This window comes from Pelmatolapia mariae, linkage group LG4 (genome assembly GCF_036321145.2).
Source record: "Pelmatolapia mariae isolate MD_Pm_ZW linkage group LG4, Pm_UMD_F_2, whole genome shotgun sequence".
NCBI classification, from domain to species: domain Eukaryota; kingdom Metazoa; phylum Chordata; class Actinopteri; order Cichliformes; family Cichlidae; genus Pelmatolapia; species Pelmatolapia mariae.
In genome coordinates, this window is record NC_086230.1 from 864,181 (window position 1) to 882,334 (window position 18,154).

Here is an 18,154-nt window from a genome sequence, read left to right on the forward strand (position 1 = left end):
TATTAAATTAGTTAAATTAGTATCTGCAGTAAAGATTTTTTCATACATTGTATACATTCTACCACAGGCAAAGTTGCCTCCATTTTTATAGTTTTTTATAGTTTAACCTTTATCAGATTTGATGGTTTTGTTACAGACTTTTCAAAAAAGTGTTTTGCTTTTCTTTCACAAATGTGGGGGTTGTGTTAAAATGTACAAAACGGTGATGTCATGTTTTGTGACGAGGACCCAGGCAGAGAGAGACTTGATGAATTTAAGAATCTTATGATTTAATAAAGAAATTTGCAGACTTGCACAGAGACGGTAAAATTATGATGACTGATAATGGAGATGAAGACAACAGATGATGAGGACAGGGAGGAACAGGGGTTTAAATGCACCAAGGAGACAGTCAGAGGGAACTCGGGACAACTGGAGACATTTAAGGATGCATGGACTCACAGAGACAGGGAAGAAGTCTCATCGTGACGTGTAAAGTTTATCTTGCCTGGCTGGGCAGCTCTCTGGGTGCTCAGCACCCCCAAAGCTCTGATCCTAGAATCGCCCCTGCACCCCACACAGGTTTTTGTCACCTGTTGTATTTGAGGAAACTTTATTTGAGTTGAGTCAACACTGCAGGTGTAGATCTGATAAGACAAAGACAGTTAATGATATTTGTAAATGCACAGTTCTGTGATCAAATCGCCCAAAATCACATCAGCAAAACCTTTTTCAGCCAGTTTCTCAGTGTGCCTCGTGTCCCTTTGAAGCTTTGCAGCTCACAGTTACAAAAGTCTGTGCACAACACTTATTAACAGTGATTAACATTGTTTAAGTATTCTTTACTTATTCAACATTAGCAATTATCACAATTAGAAAGTACAAAAAAATACCCATGCTGACCCACACAGAATGTTCCCATTGTTCAAAAGTCTACAGTGTGGAACTGCTCATCCCCAAAAAGACAACAAGACTACTTTTACAACTGGTTAGCATGGACCAGTGGAGCCAGTTATTTGCAGGGACACGTACGGGATTGTGGCATTCGTGTTGTAAAGACACAGGAAGCTGGGAAACAGGAAGCCCCTTAAACAACATAAGACAGTCCAACAGATGCCTGCTTCTGCTTAAAAACCCCCCAAACCAAAAACACCACGTAGCAAAATAACACTTACCATTATACTGTGTGGAAAGTTAGAGCGACTGCAGCAAGCTTTAGGTCGGTGTGAGGGACACATGCGTTAGACTGGACACGTGAACTTTATACAAAACGAGAGCAGCCAGCAGAAACTAGCTGCACAGACTGCAGTAGGAATATGTCCCTGTGGTGAGGGGCGGCCTGCAACATGAAGATCTGATTAAGAGAAAAGGCAACATGGCCACCTCATCACCTGCAGTACAATACGCAACACTTAAGGTGATAATTCTATCGAGGAGAAAAAATCCTCTCTCTGTACCACTGAAGAAAACCCAGGGGCTCAACCCGCGCTGCAACATCTGCCATCAGTTTGAGAAAAGCCACTTTACATTTTTCCCTTAGTGTTCTCTTTAACCACTGTCAATGAGGCAGCATTCACAAATCACATGTTAGCATATGTGCAAGCATACGGGTCAAATCACTGGCAGTAAAATAAGGCTGAGGTCGACGGCCAGAGTTTTGCTTCTGAAGTACAACTCCGGCCGGTTTTGTGGCAAATAAAGGGGAAACCCGTTTGACTGGTGCAAGGGTAAGGTACACAAGTTCTGCACTGTATCAAATCACAGTAGTGGTTTAGAAATGGTGCCCTGAGAAACAGCACCAGTACTGTGGGTCATCCTAAACCCCGGACCAGCTTTCAACAAGCGGTGTGTTTGTGTCTGCACACTTAGTCAGCAGCACCCCGACATCTTTGAATAACTGTAACAGTCCAAATGTCAAAGTGTAAACCCCTATAAGATATATATGCATCTGATGTTGTCGTGCAGGATGGTGTCCTTGACATCACGGAACACCAGCTGGATGTTTTCAGTGTTGATGGCTGTGGTGAAGTGGTGGTACAGAGGCTTCTGTTGCTGCTCTCGACGCTTTTTGCGAAAGCATTCCACCAGGAAGCACTGGACATCTGCCAAACTCATGGGGTCACCAGAGAACTCGGGGAAGTAGTCTTTGATGGACACTTGCTTCACCTTCTCCCCCAGCAGGTCCGTCTTGTTGAGGAACAGGATGATGGAGACACTGCTGAAGACTCGGTTGTTGACTATGGTCTCGAAGATGTTTAGTGACTCGCTCAGTCGGTTAGTCTGCCGGTCTTCCATGAGCACCTGGATGTGTTAGAACGCAGACATCTGGTATGAAAAGCAGCTTGATTCAACCATGTGGAGCAGAAGTAAAACAGCAGGATTTCTAGTAGCTTTCACCATCGCAGCAGCGTGCACTGTGACGGAGCCATGCTGAATGATGGTATCATGGGCATCGATCACTAAGCCTCTAAACTTCTAGGAAAATCAACTTTGATGTGGTTTTGGAAAGTTGAAGTCTAAAATATGATGTCCTGTTCTCAAACATTTTAATGACGATAAGCCAACCCACCAAATCTGAGCACAGGGTGAGTGAAGGCAGACTGTGGAGTCCAGCCAGAGCGCTGCAGGTTAGCTGAGCTCTACAGATGAATCAGTCTCTATGTTTGTCCACACCAGCTGCTGCCTCAATCGGTTCCTTCATGCATATCCTACTGGGGCATGCTATTTAACTGCATCACCCTGCATGGAGCTATTGCTGCCCTGCAAGCTGCTTTGCAACCCCCCTCTCCCAAACGCCTCCATTTATTGTTATACATACTCGTTATGTAATCAGCATCACTGCACACCACTGTTAGACTCAAAGCGGCTTCACCACTGAACAAAAAACATCTCTAAATGACATTAACCAAAGTAAACAAAGCAGGATACTTAGTGAAGTTTTCCATGAAAAACACCAGCAGACAGAACATTAGAGGGTTCAAGACAGGCTTTCCAATCAATCTGAATTCAGTAAGAATTACATTAAGCTCTTACATTAAGAGCTTTTAGCCAGGTTAGCATACTGAGCAACACTCTGCTTCCACATAACTCACCTGGTCGTACTCAGAGGAGGACACAAGGAAGAGGATGGATGTGACCGAGTCAAAACATTCAAACCAGCGCCGTCTCTCAGAGCGCTGCCCACCCACGTCCACCATTTTGAAAGGCACATTCCTAATCTTAAAATCATACTCGTGGATGCCCTTGGTGGGTTTTCTGGCCAGAAGGATGTCCTGCTGGCTGGGGAGGTAGTCCTGCAAGCAGATAAATGTTGCAGTGTTTTATGCTTTTGTCAAGATTTACATTAAAACGTTTAAATTCACTGTTAAAGTTGCACTGATCTACTTAAGAGTTACTTAAAAAAACACAACAAACAAAACAAACAACTGTTTTTAAAAGAAACTCACAGAGATCAGCTACCAAAAGAAAAGATGACCTCCATCCCAGTGTGCCAATCCTACAGTCCTAAGGTACTCGCTTTAAATTCTATGCATTGCTGTAGAGGCGCATCAACCAGGACAACCCACAGCATGCAGAGCCATGCAGAGCCATGCAGAGCCATGCAGAGCCATGCAGAGCCATGCAGAGCCATGCAGGGGCTGCCCAGCAGTGAGGTTTGATTATAGTGAACTCACTCCCTACTGATGGACAAATCACCCCCCATCCCCAGACTGTTGTTGCCCTGTGACACACATGCCAATAGGACTGAGGAGCTCCTCAAAGTACTCCCACCACTGTCCATACTCTCAGCACTCAGTGTCTCCCTTCAAAGTCGTCTGACGTTTCGCTGTCAGACATAAAAGGCTGCTCTGTGGCCCTTAAAGAACTTTTAGTTTTATTTATGCTCTTTATCTAAAAGACTACAAAGAACCTCTGATCTTTGCACGGCTCTGAACTGCAGGAATATCCAAAGAAAGTGGCTAAAGAAACACACTAACTAATGCCACACACCGAACCAGACCTGGAAAACACAACGTTCTGGGATTCACAGTTAATCTCTGAAAGCTAACGCAAAGAAAATATCACCAATAACCTCCCAGATGAGACCAGACAGATGTGTTTTCATAGTGCGGAAAAATCCCACAGCCTTCTCATGTCCTTAGATGTTGTCAGTGTTTGTTTTTCCACATTTGAAAACATGACCTTAAAAATCCAATTATGGCACATTTGGAAGTATAATCTGATGTTCTGCATTTCATTTACAGTTTTACTGCTATCAGCACATTCGATGCAGAATTACAGTGCATGAAAAACTCTTTGCCCCTCCTCATGATTTATGTTTGCATGTTCAGCTCATTGGACAGAGATGACACAAAAGGCAGTTTTTAAATAATGATTTCATTTTTTAAAGGGAAAAACTATCAAACCGACCTCGCCACGTGTGGGAAACAAAATCCAAAAAACAATCCACTCCCACTCCCTTATTAAATCATGAATTAACTGTAATGATGGAGGGAGGGATGGATGGGTGGAGGGATGGGTGGCTAGATGGTTGGATCGATGGATGGATGAGGGATGGGTGGATGGATGGATGATTGGATGGGTGGATGGATGAGGGATGGGTGGGTGGATGGATGGATGGATGGATGGATGGATGATTGGATCGATGGATGGGTGGATGGATGAGGGATGGGTGGATGGATGGATGGTTGGATCGATGGATGAGGGATGGGTGGATGGATGGGTGGAGGGGTGGGTGGATGGATGGATGGATGGATGGATGGTTGGATCGATGGATGATTGGATGGGTGGAGGGATGGGTGGGTGGATGGATGGATGGAGGGATGGGTGGATGATGGGTGGAGGGATGGGTGGATGGATGGATGGATGGATGGATGAATGGAGGGATGGATGGATGGAGGGAAGGATGGGTGGAGGGAGGGAGGGATGGATGGATGGATGGGTGGATGGGTGGATGGAGGGATGGGTGGATGGATGGATGGATGAATGGAGGGATGGATGGATGGAGGGAAGGATGGGTGGAGGGAGGGAGGGATGGATGGATGGGTGGATGGGTGGGTGGATGGGTGGATGGATGGGTGGGTGGATGGATGGATGAGCTCGTTTTTGGGAAAGCCCAGTTCAGTTTCAGTGCCAGGCCACGTGAACTGAGCTAAAACATCTCAAAGAGTAACTCATCATGGCACGGTCCAGTGAAACAGCTGAAAAACAAACTCAGTCGTCTCTTAGAAAGTCACAGCTGGATAGTTTGAAACTGCTGAGTTAAGCTCTTAGCAGTTTTCAGTTTTTGGTTAAAATCGTCCACATGTCTGAGACTTTGTCCCTAAATGTGTAAAATAACACACTTGTTGTACCAGTGACAGTGCTTTTTCAGTTAAAGTTGTGTTACTACACTTTTATTCTGTTAGTGTGTGTTTGGGACTTACCGACTGTCCAAGCTTTTCCAAATTGTCCAGGAAATACTTGACCGACTCCCCCTGAAAGAGAAAGAGTGGAGATCCATGTCAGACGTGACACATGAGACCCTCCTCTGCATGGGAGGTAGTCGCATTAATGTCATTTTTAGCTGCTTTTAGACTCTGATGCATCCACAACACAATCCTACAAGGTTTTTATAGCCAAGCTCATGGATTATGGTGACGAATGGTTCCAGCCCTTATGTCACAGCTAAACATGTCAGAGAACAATCAACTGCAATTTTTTATTGAACAAAAATGTTTTTTGTTTTATGTTTAAACAGCAGCTTGAGCAGCTGAACAGTAGAAACTGTCCATGTAATGGGACTGCCTGGGAGTCAGAGCCAAAAAATACAGTAACTGTACGGTCCAGTTCAGCCAGTGATGCTAAACCCAAAGCATCACAGCTTTGTTGGTGTCTACCAAGCCCTGTTGTATCCTGCAGGTACGCAGCACTCAGACTGCATCTTTGTAGGTTTCCTCTCACATTACTGTCTCAAGCCATGGATCCATATTACTAAACACTGGAGCCCATCCCCTCTGACCCTGGGCGGGGGCACACTCAGGTCTCCTTCATCTATTCTCCCAGTCTTTATCTAAAAGCAAAGATGAACCATACAGCACCCTCAAACAGCAGGCAGTGGTTTCATCTGAGGTTGTGGGTGGCATCAGAAGAAAATGGTGGCTTTTGATTTCTATTGAAACTCCCATGAATAAGGATTCAGCTGTGTTTGTGTCATCCGGGGTAGATATGCAACAGTCAGCCTCACTGCAGAGACCGTGGCATGTGGAAACTTGAAAAACTGGAACTACCTGTTTTTTCCAACTGTATCGTGGGTTTGGTGGGTTGTTTGACTCAGTGAATGCAAACATCCTCTAACCCTTTCACCATAGTGGTCACTACAGTGGACAGCTATTCAAAGGCTGTTTGTTGTGTTTGTGTCAGTGTTGATGGTATACCTGCACATAAAGCACTACACTCTGATGTGTCGCTCCACACTCTGTCACCCACTGGTCCTTTAATGCTACTACAGATGTTTGACGTGTGTCATTGTGAGTATTGTTATTTAACCCTGTCATGCATGAATTATGACCTCAATCAGGATTTTTATTCATCTTTTCATGACTGAAGATGGATAAAAATACTAAAGAATAAAATCCAGACTGAGGTTGTCAGAATTCCTGCATGACAGGGTTAAATAATGATTTCATCTGAGTGTTTGGTGAGAATACCAGTTAAGGTTTTTTAGGTGTCACCTGACAGCTGACTGGACTTGAGCAGGTTCACTCACCAGCTGGAACTCCCTGCGCCGATCGTAGGCATTCTGGATGCCCTGGTCCGCCCACAGGGCCTTGATTGACGGCAGGTAGTGCTGAAAAACTTTGGGCTCCACCATGCCGTGACCGTGAGCCATCACCGACCGAGTTTCAAATGCCATCATAGTGTTTCCATGCCGCTGGTTGGACGGGTTACCCCATGGGATGTGAAGTTTCTCTCTAGCATCCACTAACACTCGAATGCCTGCAGACAGTGACAAAAACACATGAGCGATCTGTGTGCTGGGCCAGATGAAACATCTCTTTGTGGGCTCTAAGTTACACAGGGCTCGCAAAATCGCTAGCCCGACGTCCCGGGGCTAGCGATTTTTCCAGTCGGGCTACCAGAATCTATCCCTGCCCTGCCCGTTGGGCTATCATAGGAAGGAAAAATATATGTCAATGCTTTTGCATTCTTTCGGAAATGTAGCTGGGTAAATATGTCATTGGCATCGGTGAACCACTGTCAATATGTGACTAGGGCTGCTCAATTAATCGAATTTTAATCTAAATTACGATCTGGGCTTTCAACGATCATTAAAAATGACTGAGCAGATTATTAGCACCTCCCTCGTGCTTTACTCTCGCGCTGCTCCGTGTGGCAAATCGAGCGCACCTCTCTGTGTTTCGAACACGCGGCACAACAATTAAGAGGAGCTAACAGAGGGAAGCTCGGAAAGCTAAGCAGAAGTTATTTGGAGAGGAGAGTAACTGCCGTTGGCTGAAAAGAGAGGTAAAAAAACCTTCAGTGGTGTGGAAACATTATGGGTTCGCGGAGTCAGACGTGGATCAAGTAGACATAGCGTGTAAACTTTGGTGTCGTAGCTGCACCACAGAGCGACATGGCAAAGTTCACTAAACATAGATGTTTACATTTTATTTTTTATATTGCAAACATTTGCACTGTTATCAGTATTTGCACACTATTTTATACTATTTTTGACAATCTTTAAAGCCATTATTCAATACATTGTTATTGTTAAATAAATATCATCAAATAATCGAGATCTCAATTTCAGTGAAAATAATCGCGATTATAATTTTTGCGCGTAGAAGCGCCTATTCTCGGAAAAGTGGTTGCAGGAGGTGAGCTGGCTTTAAACAAATGATGAATGCACAGAGATTTGGTGCAGAATGTGCCATGAAAATCCCACTCTAGCGGACAAAAACACTGCCTTTTATATGGACGCAAACGCGCGTTGCAACTTCTTATCTGGTGCGCGTCTTTTATTTTGACAGCGAATGCACACATGCGGACCACTTATGTGCACCCGTGTAAATAACATAATGTTCTGCCGGGTGTGTTGTTGGTTTCCCTCGATTTCTGAGTCGACAAGTGCCTTTGTTACTGGGACCAGTAATTTTAAGAAAGGCCCCCATTAGAACCCATGAGAAATGCAAGAAATGGATTATTGCTCAGTCTGTAAATAACATACTAAAAATCAACCTGAAAAATCTGTTTAGAACAGCCTACTATGTTGCAAAGAGTGAACTACCACTGGCAAAATTTAGCAGTCTTTGCAAACTTCAAAAAGCAAATGGCCTAGATCTTGGTTCCACTTGCCTCTTACCTGTGATTTCAGTGGAAATTTCAAATTCAGGATCTGACACAGACTGATTCCTGTTGTACAGTTCTTACAAGTTCATAGGTCTGTGAAGGTTCTCAGTCATCCAGGTCATCGTAGTCTAAGGAGCTTGGAAAGAAAAGCGTCTGGACTTCTTAAAGTTGCTTGAAGACGTTTCACCTCTCATCCGAGAAGCTTCTTCAGTTCTAAGGTCAAATGGCCGAGAGTCCCGAGCTCACCCGAAACCCTGGCTGATTAGGTCCCACACCCGCTTTCACACCTTGGCTCATGTGATTAGAGGATCACCAGGGGGTCCTTTGTCCCTCTTTGGGGGGACACTCCCACTGGGTTTAAATCTGGGACTCTCGGCCATTTGACCTTAGAACTGAAGAAGCTTCTCGGATGAGAGGTGAAACGTCTTCAAGCAACTTTAAGAAGTCCAGACGCTTTTCTTTCCAAGCTCCTTAGACTACAAGTTCATAGAAATTTCTGTTCAATTACAACCAAGTATTTGAGTTGATGATTGTAATTTTTATACAATATTGTAATTTGTGTTTCAACAATTTTTTGATTAATGTTTTGTTTCCGTTACAATATTATACTTTAATGTATAATATTGTAACGGAAATAAAACAGGAAACAAAACATAAAAAAAATTGCTCCCTTTTTTATTCGGGCTACTTAAATTTATTTTGGGCTACCAAAAACTGAAGAGTCCCTGCCCGAAGGGCTACCAGGGATTTTGAAATGTTGCGAGCCCTGTTACAGCTTCATAACTGACTCATCTGCATATCACTTTTACAATTTGACTTATAAGATCACTAAACAGTGCAAATAGTGAAAAATACCACACCTATATCACAAAGACTGTCAGAACATACATGTATGAAAACATGTAAATGTATTTGTATACTTCATGACACAGTTTGGAACACAGTAATAACAGCAGTCATAAAGACAGGATGTTACTGTCTCTTTATGACATCTTATGGTCTGTGAGATTACAACGAGCAACATCTGCAAAGTTACACAAAAATCAGGGAGCTCACAGCTGTCAGTGAATGTATGAGAAAAGCATCTGGAACCGACCATGACACAGGTGCTGGGGAGGAAACAAAACCAGCAGCTCTGTGTAATAACCCCAGATTACTGATATAAGATCAACTCTTAGACCTTTGTTTGAAAAAGAAGACCAGAACACCAGTGGGGGAAATTGAAACGCTACTAACATGTGTGTCTGCATTTGCAAAGTTGCACAACAACAACACAGCAGCAGCAGTCCTAAATATCCTCCTGTTTTTCCTCATTTGATGATGATGAGTCAGGAGCAGCACTCCCCGTGCAGGCCCACACATGTCTGTGCTGCCAGTGTGCAGTTTTATGGCGATGCAATATGAAACTATAGCGAGGCAGACTCAGTCTATTTGGAATCAGACAATAATGATGATAAACTTGATTGGTGCAGCTATCAGTGCCCGCTCTGACCATTGCTGAGCCAGGCTGATTATTACTAATAAACTGTGATACTTTGGTGACCATGGTTTCAGAAGCTGCCCTGACAGTGAAGCACATTTTTGTATTTGGGAAAACAACATTGGAGAGAGATGAATAAGATTAGAGGATGTTACACTGTTTAAGCTTCTGCATTACTGAGGTCCACATCTTTGGCTACGTTCACACTGCAGGTCTTAATGCTCAATTCCGATTTTTTGATCAAATCCGATTTTTTTGTCTGCTTGTTCACACTACAAATAAAATGCGACAGCAAACGTTCTCCAGTGTGAACGCTCAAAGCGGCCCGCATGCGCAAAAGAAGACATCACACACAACGCGCCCTGTTTAGACCCAGAGCAAACAATATTGTTTGACTGATGGCCCTTAATATAAAGACTTCGGACTTTACGTTTCCCAATTTTTGCTTTAAGTTATTTTGTTATTTACATAATAATGTAGATAACAAAATAATTATCCTTATTGCTGTTTTAGAGGAGCGGTGCTTCAAAGGATAGTTGCAGATTTCTGTCAGAATCTGCAGATTATACAGTAAAAATAAAATGTTCATCTTGTCTTCCCAACAGTTTCACTAACATCTACACTGGATGGCCAGGAAGCGTTCGCGATGTCTTCTCCGGCGCTGATAATTGGCGTCTGTCTCGTGTCAGTGACGTAAAAGACGGATTTAATGCGACATGACCGTTCAAACAGCAGTCGCTTTCTAAAACATCGGATATGTATCGGATTCAGTACCACATACGAAAGTGACCCAGATCGGATTTGAAAATATCGGATTTGTGCCGTTCACACTGTCATACCATGATCGGATATGGGTCGCATAGGGTCAAAAAAATCAGATTTGATGCGCTTTCGCCTGCAGTGTGAACGTAGCCTAAATTAATATCATTGTTCTGTTTTATTCTTCCGTACGTTTTGTGTGCTTAACTACTTCTGCAAATCAGGACTGTGCTCTTACTTTCATTTTTGTAACTTTTGATGAATTTTTCTTCAAACGAAGAGAGAAACTCCTCTTCAAAGCCACTCCACTTTGAAACTCAGCCCGTTCAGCAGACTTGGAGCAAGAGGAAAACTTTAAACAGCTCCTCGAACTATTAAGGTGTTATCTTAATATAATATCTTTAATGTTTTCAAACAGTGATAGTTTAAGTTTAATGAAGAATTTTGCGTGATGACATCACCTGCTCTAAAAACTGAGGCTGGACGATAATCTGCAAAAACACCTCTCTCTCTTTCACAGCCAAACATACATGTATAACATATATGCAGCTATGGCTGTCCTCACTAAGACAATGACCTTTATAAAAACACAGTGAATCACACGATTTAAACAAGGACACTGTCTACATCTGCATCCACAACAACGTTAGCTGTTCTCTGCTCCTGGGGCCATTGTTTCAGCGGTACAGACTCAAAAACACGTGTCGTTGTGCTCACACTGTTACAGGTTTCTCAGTGGGACCCACAGTGTGTGTGCTGTTTGTTTGTATCTCAGCAGGGATTTCCTGCCTAAGGATCACACACAGGCTGCTCCTGATTGGTCGATTCAGCACCTTCAGCCCAGTGACCGTATAAAAGAGAGACACTGATTCAGACTGCTCGACTGGCATAGAAACACAGAGGTGCATGTGTGTGTGTCAGAGGGGTGTTTACTACCTGCCACCAATCAGAAACCCTTTCACGATAAACTGTGTGTCAGATCAACTTTGACATGCAGCAATATTTTTGTCTTATTCTGTATTCTGGCGGTTTTATAGTAACAGGCGTCCATACCTCATGTGAATAATTCCCTGAGTTTCTGATCTCAGGCTGACAGATCAGGGTTTTGTTGGTTTCTCTTTTTTCTGATCTTATTTACATTTTCAACTTTAACATCCAGACTTTGTGTTTGTGACAGTGAGCCACAGTCAGCGTCCCTTTGGCCTTTCTGACTTCCTCCTCAGACATGATTGTTTCATTTATTTAACATCGTCACTACTTTCTACACTTCAGCTCAACAGACTGCAGACTGCAGGCAGCATGCACGAGCCCAGGGTTCACAATATGTAAGGTGGTAACAACAAGATCAGCAAGTACGCACGTTTCATATATCTGACTGTGATTCTGCATAAGCACAATGGTAGCAACATTTCTAGGTAGGATATGATGACTAGGGCCAACACTTTAAAAACATGTGGTAGAAATGGCAGAAAACTAAACTGGATGAACAATCATATATATCTATTCTTCTATGGACTGGGTATGCGCTACAAATGAAATGATTTGAAAATGATCGACCTACAGAGGACTAAATTCAAAGACATGGCCTCCATGTGCTACGAATGACACGATCGGGGCATCACTCAGGTCCATCCTGGTGCCGTTAAATGGCCTGAAACATATTTCTATAAGATCCAGGTGAGCGAGGGGGTCAATGGTATCAACTGCATCATTCTCCAGGAACTGCCTGATACTCCTGCCACGTGAAACTGGCTACTGCTGCACACAAGGAGGACCCACTGTACCAGCGTAGCTAACCGACAAAGGCTCCCATGATGCCATCCCGATACCTAATGCCAGTCAGGCTGCTGTTGCCTGGGCTGCAGAGGTTCAATGGATGTGCCTCCCTGCAACATCACTGACCCAACACCAAACCAGTCACGCTTAATGATGTTTCAGACCTTTCCACATCTGTCACACATGCTCAGGCTGAACCTGCTCTTATTATTATGTGAAAAGCACCGAGCACCAGTGGTGCAGCTTCCAGCTTTGTTATTCTATGGCAAATACCAGTCGGGCTCCAGTCACACCAGTGGGCTGCTGGAGATCATTTCAGCACCTGGGTGGAGTTCTCTTTTCTCCTCGTCTGTCCTCATATTGTGTATTTCCATTGTTCTACCTCTCCGATCTGTCTTCCCCATGTGATGTTTGTGTAATGTATGTATGATCAGAAGGGTAAGTTGGCGCTGGTTAGGCCGGCAGCCTTAACGCTTTATTGATCCTTTTGGATCAATAAAGTACAATCAATCAATCAATAAACAGTCATTTTGCTTCTTGTCTTTGTGTGTGCTGACGCTGCCTGAACTCTGCCCATGGTCCAAGTCCACCACAGGTACTGTGAAAAGAAAGAAAATGAGCTGCTGCACCTAAAATCTTTGAATGTTAGGGAATGTTGACACTTTATGTACATGACCTCTGTTTGACAGCGGTCACATTCAGAAGCATATAAGTCACATGTGCATTAAGTTAAGGGGGTGCCATAAACTCACTCTAATGAACTGTATGGCACACTGACCTGAACGTCATTGTGACGTTGTGCTAATGCTACCTGTTCCCCTCTGCGGGCCAAATTTCCTTGGTGAGATACTAACACCAAGTTGTTCTCCGATGCATCAGCTGGACAGTGGAGATGTGACAATGTCAGACAGAAAGCACTGTGTGAATGAAACCGGCTGTGTGAAGCCCTTTGAGTAAAGTCCATTTGCCATTTAGCACAATGTATGCTGTGGGGGCTCCCGGGTCCATACAAAGATGAAATCTGACACGTGGTGGTGGTCAGAATGGGACTTTTACAGAACCATCTGAAAGTAGTAGCACTGCAGACAGAGGGCACACCAAAATCAAGCATGCATTTTGTTTTTAAAAGGATAGTTACTGAACTTTTTAATTCCGTCTTGGACGCATGTTCCTCACCTATTAATAACAAAGGCCAACGTAGGACCCAAGCAGCCCAAGTGTATCTACTCAGTTTATTAATATTCAGGTTTTTGGGGCTTTAACATACTCGTGAAATTTTGCACATGGGTGAGAGCCGGTGAAAATGTAAGTATTTTACTGGCTTTGAACACTGCTGATTTAAAAATGGCTCTAGAGCAGCACCAAAGCAAACGTTGATCATTCACCAGGAAATTGTAATTTGCCATCATTCACACATAGACTGTCCAATCCTGACCAACCTTCTCACGTGTGATGAGTCGACACCCCTGAACACATTTCAACTGCCATATTTAACAGTGGTCACAGCACCACCCAGTGGGAACAGGAAACGTCATGTTTTACACTTTGGGCTACAGTTTGAAGACGGGTTATGTCAGCAACCTCAACTTTATCCAGGAAAGCCTTCAGAGGTGGTCTTAGGTCACATTCAAAGCTGACTTTTCATCCGAGGCCATGACCCTGGCAGCGTGGAATCAGAGGGGGATTTGAGGGGCTTACAAAACCTGATTATGCCTGGCACACACCTCCTGTGTGATGAAGCCATTTATGTTTTATAGTCGCTGTCGTGGAATTGTGCACACTAGGGCTGCCACAAACGATTATTCTGATAGTCGACTAGTCACCGATTATTTTTGCGATTAGTCGACTAATCAGATCATCATCCATTGGATGTAAAACGTACAGCTTATTGCACCAGCAGCATCTGCTCTTATATAACTATCATTAGCTTACAGCTTTAAGTGTTTAAGGTATGTGCTAACTAAAAATAAAGACAAGATGATAGTTTATTGAATTTTAATGAAATTTGCAGATTGCTTTGGTGGAGTTTAATAAACTCAGCCGTCTGCTCCTTGCTATCTAAAATATATCAGAACACCGGAGTAAACTCTCGAGCATCTCACACTTCTGATAATCAGCTGTCTGCTTGGTGTTTATTCAGCTGTGTAAAAACTATAACTTTAATCTCAGCCAAACAGATTTACTCAGGAACAAATAAAATACTGAAAAAAGCCAAACAATAACATTTTTAAGTTATCTAAGTGACTTATATATCATGTTTAACCTGAGTAGCGAAAGACGGCGGTGGGTTTGAAAACGATTTGCCGGGAGTCCGGTGTTCTCAGCGGCTCTAGTGAGCCTTGAACCCCGGCTCGCTATCGAGCTGGTGGGTAACAGACGTCTCCGAAAACGTTGGAACACTTTTGAAAATATGTGGTGTCTTGATAAACTGAGCAGATATTTGAGGTTTACATTCTCGCCTGAAAATATGTTAAACGTTTATTTTGTGACCCAGAAAGAATAATAAGAGTAATATTAAAACTAACTAGCTGCCGCCATTGTTGGAAACTGAGCAGGGCCGCGCTATGAATTCTGGGACACAGCTTCTTCTTCTTCGGGGTTTAACAGCAGCTGGCATCCTTGTACACGCAGCGCTGCCATCTTCTGTTTCAGTCCGTTATTACACTCTTAAATCCTACTACTTATTCCTGCGTCTTTGTGATCTTACGAAGCTTCAAACGACGCGTCGACTATTAAATTAGTCGTCGACGATTTTGATAGTCGACGTAATCGTGGCAGCCCTATTGCACACTGTGTCCAAGCACCACCTACAAAATGTCAAAAAGCAGCCGCTGCACTACGTTTCATCTATGAGTCTGACATTTGGCAGCCTGTAAGACAACAAGGCGTAAAAAGTCTCAACTAAAAGAACCAACAACATGAAGTCAGCCATTTTTAACTGAATGTGTAATTTTGGTGATATTTTCAGATCTTCTATTTTTAGGAACTCCTCTGAGGGATTTGGTCAGATCAGTTATCTTCGTACAGTGTAAAGACAGTGGTGACGTTAAATTGCAAAGCGAGTTTTCGTGAAATCGTGTAATCATGGTGGGATTGACAAATTTCGCTATTTCGCCATCCAGGACGAAATACTAAACTCCATTATAAGAAAGTTGCTATAAGAAATCTAAAGGAATCCCTCCCAAACTTCATGGTGAGAGTTCCACCCTGAAAAGATTTATATGCCATCTGTCAGCAGTTGTTAGAGTGACGCCTGGTAGAAAGAGGAAATGTGCAGCAGGTCATAAGAATCCTTCAATCTTGATGAAACGTTAAGGAAGTAGGACAGCATTATTCTTTAAAGTAGGCTTAGTTAGTTAATGCTGTTTATTTCTGGAAATACCCTGAAATCAACGTATGATCTGCATCAACATGAAACACATGTGAAACCACAGGTTTGGAGCACGCTGAGCTCCAGTGCCTGCCACTGTGTCTCAAGTTTGACAAGTTTAAAGACCTCACTGAATAAAACCTCCACCTGTACGGGGCATAATTATGTCAGCTCAGCTAACAGTAACGTGATTGAAAGTATGGTGCTGTGATGAGCATAGTGCCACAGCAGAGACATGATCTGCCTCACTCTACCAGATGCCTTTGACTATTGTTTGCTCTGTAACTGTCGGTCACAGTTTGCTGTGCTTCTCCACAAACAGCTCGTTTTTTCCTTTCCTGTTAGGTTGCAGGTTGTGAGATTTCACTTATTCAGCAATGTTTAAAGAGACGTGAATGGTCCTTTATATGTTTTAATTTATTCATCAATTATCTATAGAAAGTCCCAATGAATAACTTTTGCATCTGTTGCAACCTAAACTGCTGACTATTTTGGCCAACAATCAGAATCTGGACATAGATTTACTTCAATATTTGATTACAAAAAATGACTTACTACTTATATCCAAATTCAACAACAAAAACAAACTTCCATTTTCACTTATAAAATGTCATAAATATTATCAATCTGCGACTAGACATGTCTGTTAAGACCAGTTGAAATGTTGGCAAACATCCCCAGAAAGCATGAAAACCAGTTAAGCTGGAACAAAACCGCAGCTCTCGCATGGGTGGCCCTGCAGTTCTTACAAAAACTTTCATGACAAACCACACAAGGCAACACTTCCCATAATACAGCATGCTCACGTCTGCACTTTTATTCCAAAGCAATGAAAAACTGGTCTGGTTCGCAAAAAGACATCGCTGCAGAGCGATTATGTAACACTTAGAGCAGGGGTGCCCAATCCCAGTCCTCGAGAGCTACCGTCCTGCAGCTTTTAGATGGATCCTTGTTCCGACACACCTGAATCAAATGAATGGCTTGTTATCAGGCATTTGCCAAACTTGATGGCATGCTGAAGAGGCAATCAAACCATTTGATTCAGCTGTGTTGGAGTAGGGATGCATCTAAAAGCTGCAGGACAGTAGCTCTCGAGGACTGGGATTGGGCACCCCTGACTTAGAGGCTTAAAAGTAATAAACAACACACCCAGTGCACTCTAAATAAACTAGTTCCCTTTTCCTCAACTTTGTCCATACACACGGACCAGTCTGCATGTTTTTCACTGAACAAGAGAGCAGAAATCACATGTAAATATCGGCGAAGCTTTTACTAATCACAAACGATAAAGCGCTGCATTCAGAACCACCATGCAAACACAAACAGCAGAGGCGTTTCTTGGTTACTCAACAAGCTAACCAGACTAGCTTGGTCGAGCACAGAAAATCGGCTGAACAGAAGCTAGCATGGCTCCCAACTTCCCACTGGCTACTCCTACAGCCCCATCACTACAAACGTCGGAACAAACCTGTTCCAATATGTGAAAAGCAGTCGGTATAATGTCGGCTTACCTTTAATAACATTACTAAAAATCGTAGCCCTGAATTCTTCTTTGGCCTTCTGATCGAAGTCCTGCCCATGAATAATACGCATTTGCTTGAGGAAAGTGGACTTGCCGCTTTCTCCCGCCCCGAGCAATAAGATCTTTACTAGCTTTTTAACATAAGTCTTTTCTCGATCAATACACTTATCTATCTCTTTGGATTTCCGCAGCTGCTCTGCCTCGCGTCTTGTAAGGAGGCAGTTGGAGAAAAATTCAGATAAAGCGGAGCGGGATGGCAGGAAATCCACCATGTTTGAAACAACTTCATCGATATACAGAGGGTGGATGGGAGGGCTGAGTCCAGTGCTGCGTTCACGGTCCGTAGGAATCCTCCTCCGAACGACGTTTCGCTTGTGTGTTTCAGCTGACACTCAGTTTTGATTTAAAATGGACGTTTTCTGCAAATGATGCCCTTATTGGCACATTTTTCATGGAGACTAATTTACAATACAGCGCAAAAATCTTGAACAGTAATGTAATATAATTTCCAGAGGTGGGTGGTAAAGAAATACAAATACTTTGTTGCAGCTGTAAGCAAACTCAGAGACGTGGCAAGAATGAACTCAGAACTAACTCGTTAAACTTAAATCATCCTAATAATATCAAAACACTCGGAAAAGTACAAAATTAAATCAATAACTAAATAAACTTGATTCCTGTGTGGGCCATTGAGTCATAGGCTGTCTTGTAGTCAGTCCAGGCAGTGCACAGTTCAGTCTGGTATTGCAGTCTAGGACGACTGCTCGGTCGTCACAAAAATAAACACAAAAAAATATTTTATTTTATGTGCTGGAATGTGCAGAAAATAGGTTTAAATGTTAAACAAATGTCTTCCAGTCAGAGAATGTTGCATATAATTAAGTTTTTGCTTGATGCATAAAGTTAAAAAATTTAAAGTTTAAAGTTTTAAAAAGAG

The 18,154-nt window shown here is 43.0% G+C and overlaps 1 protein-coding gene across 1 annotated transcript; it reads right to left on the reverse strand.

The window, feature by feature from the left end:
* Positions 1-248: 248 nt before the first annotated feature.
* On the reverse strand, positions 249-17,505 carry LOC134625762 (guanine nucleotide-binding protein subunit alpha-13-like). The gene is made up of 5 exons (XM_063471030.1): positions 17,207-17,505; positions 6,728-6,957; positions 5,406-5,456; positions 3,072-3,272; positions 249-2,280 (listed from the first exon to the last, which is right to left on the reverse strand). Exons 1-5 carry the CDS (start codon positions 17,487-17,489, stop codon positions 1,909-1,911), a joined length of 1,137 nt encoding a protein of 378 aa, XP_063327100.1. The 5' UTR covers positions 17,490-17,505; the 3' UTR covers positions 249-1,908.
* Positions 17,506-18,154: the final 649 nt, after the last annotated feature.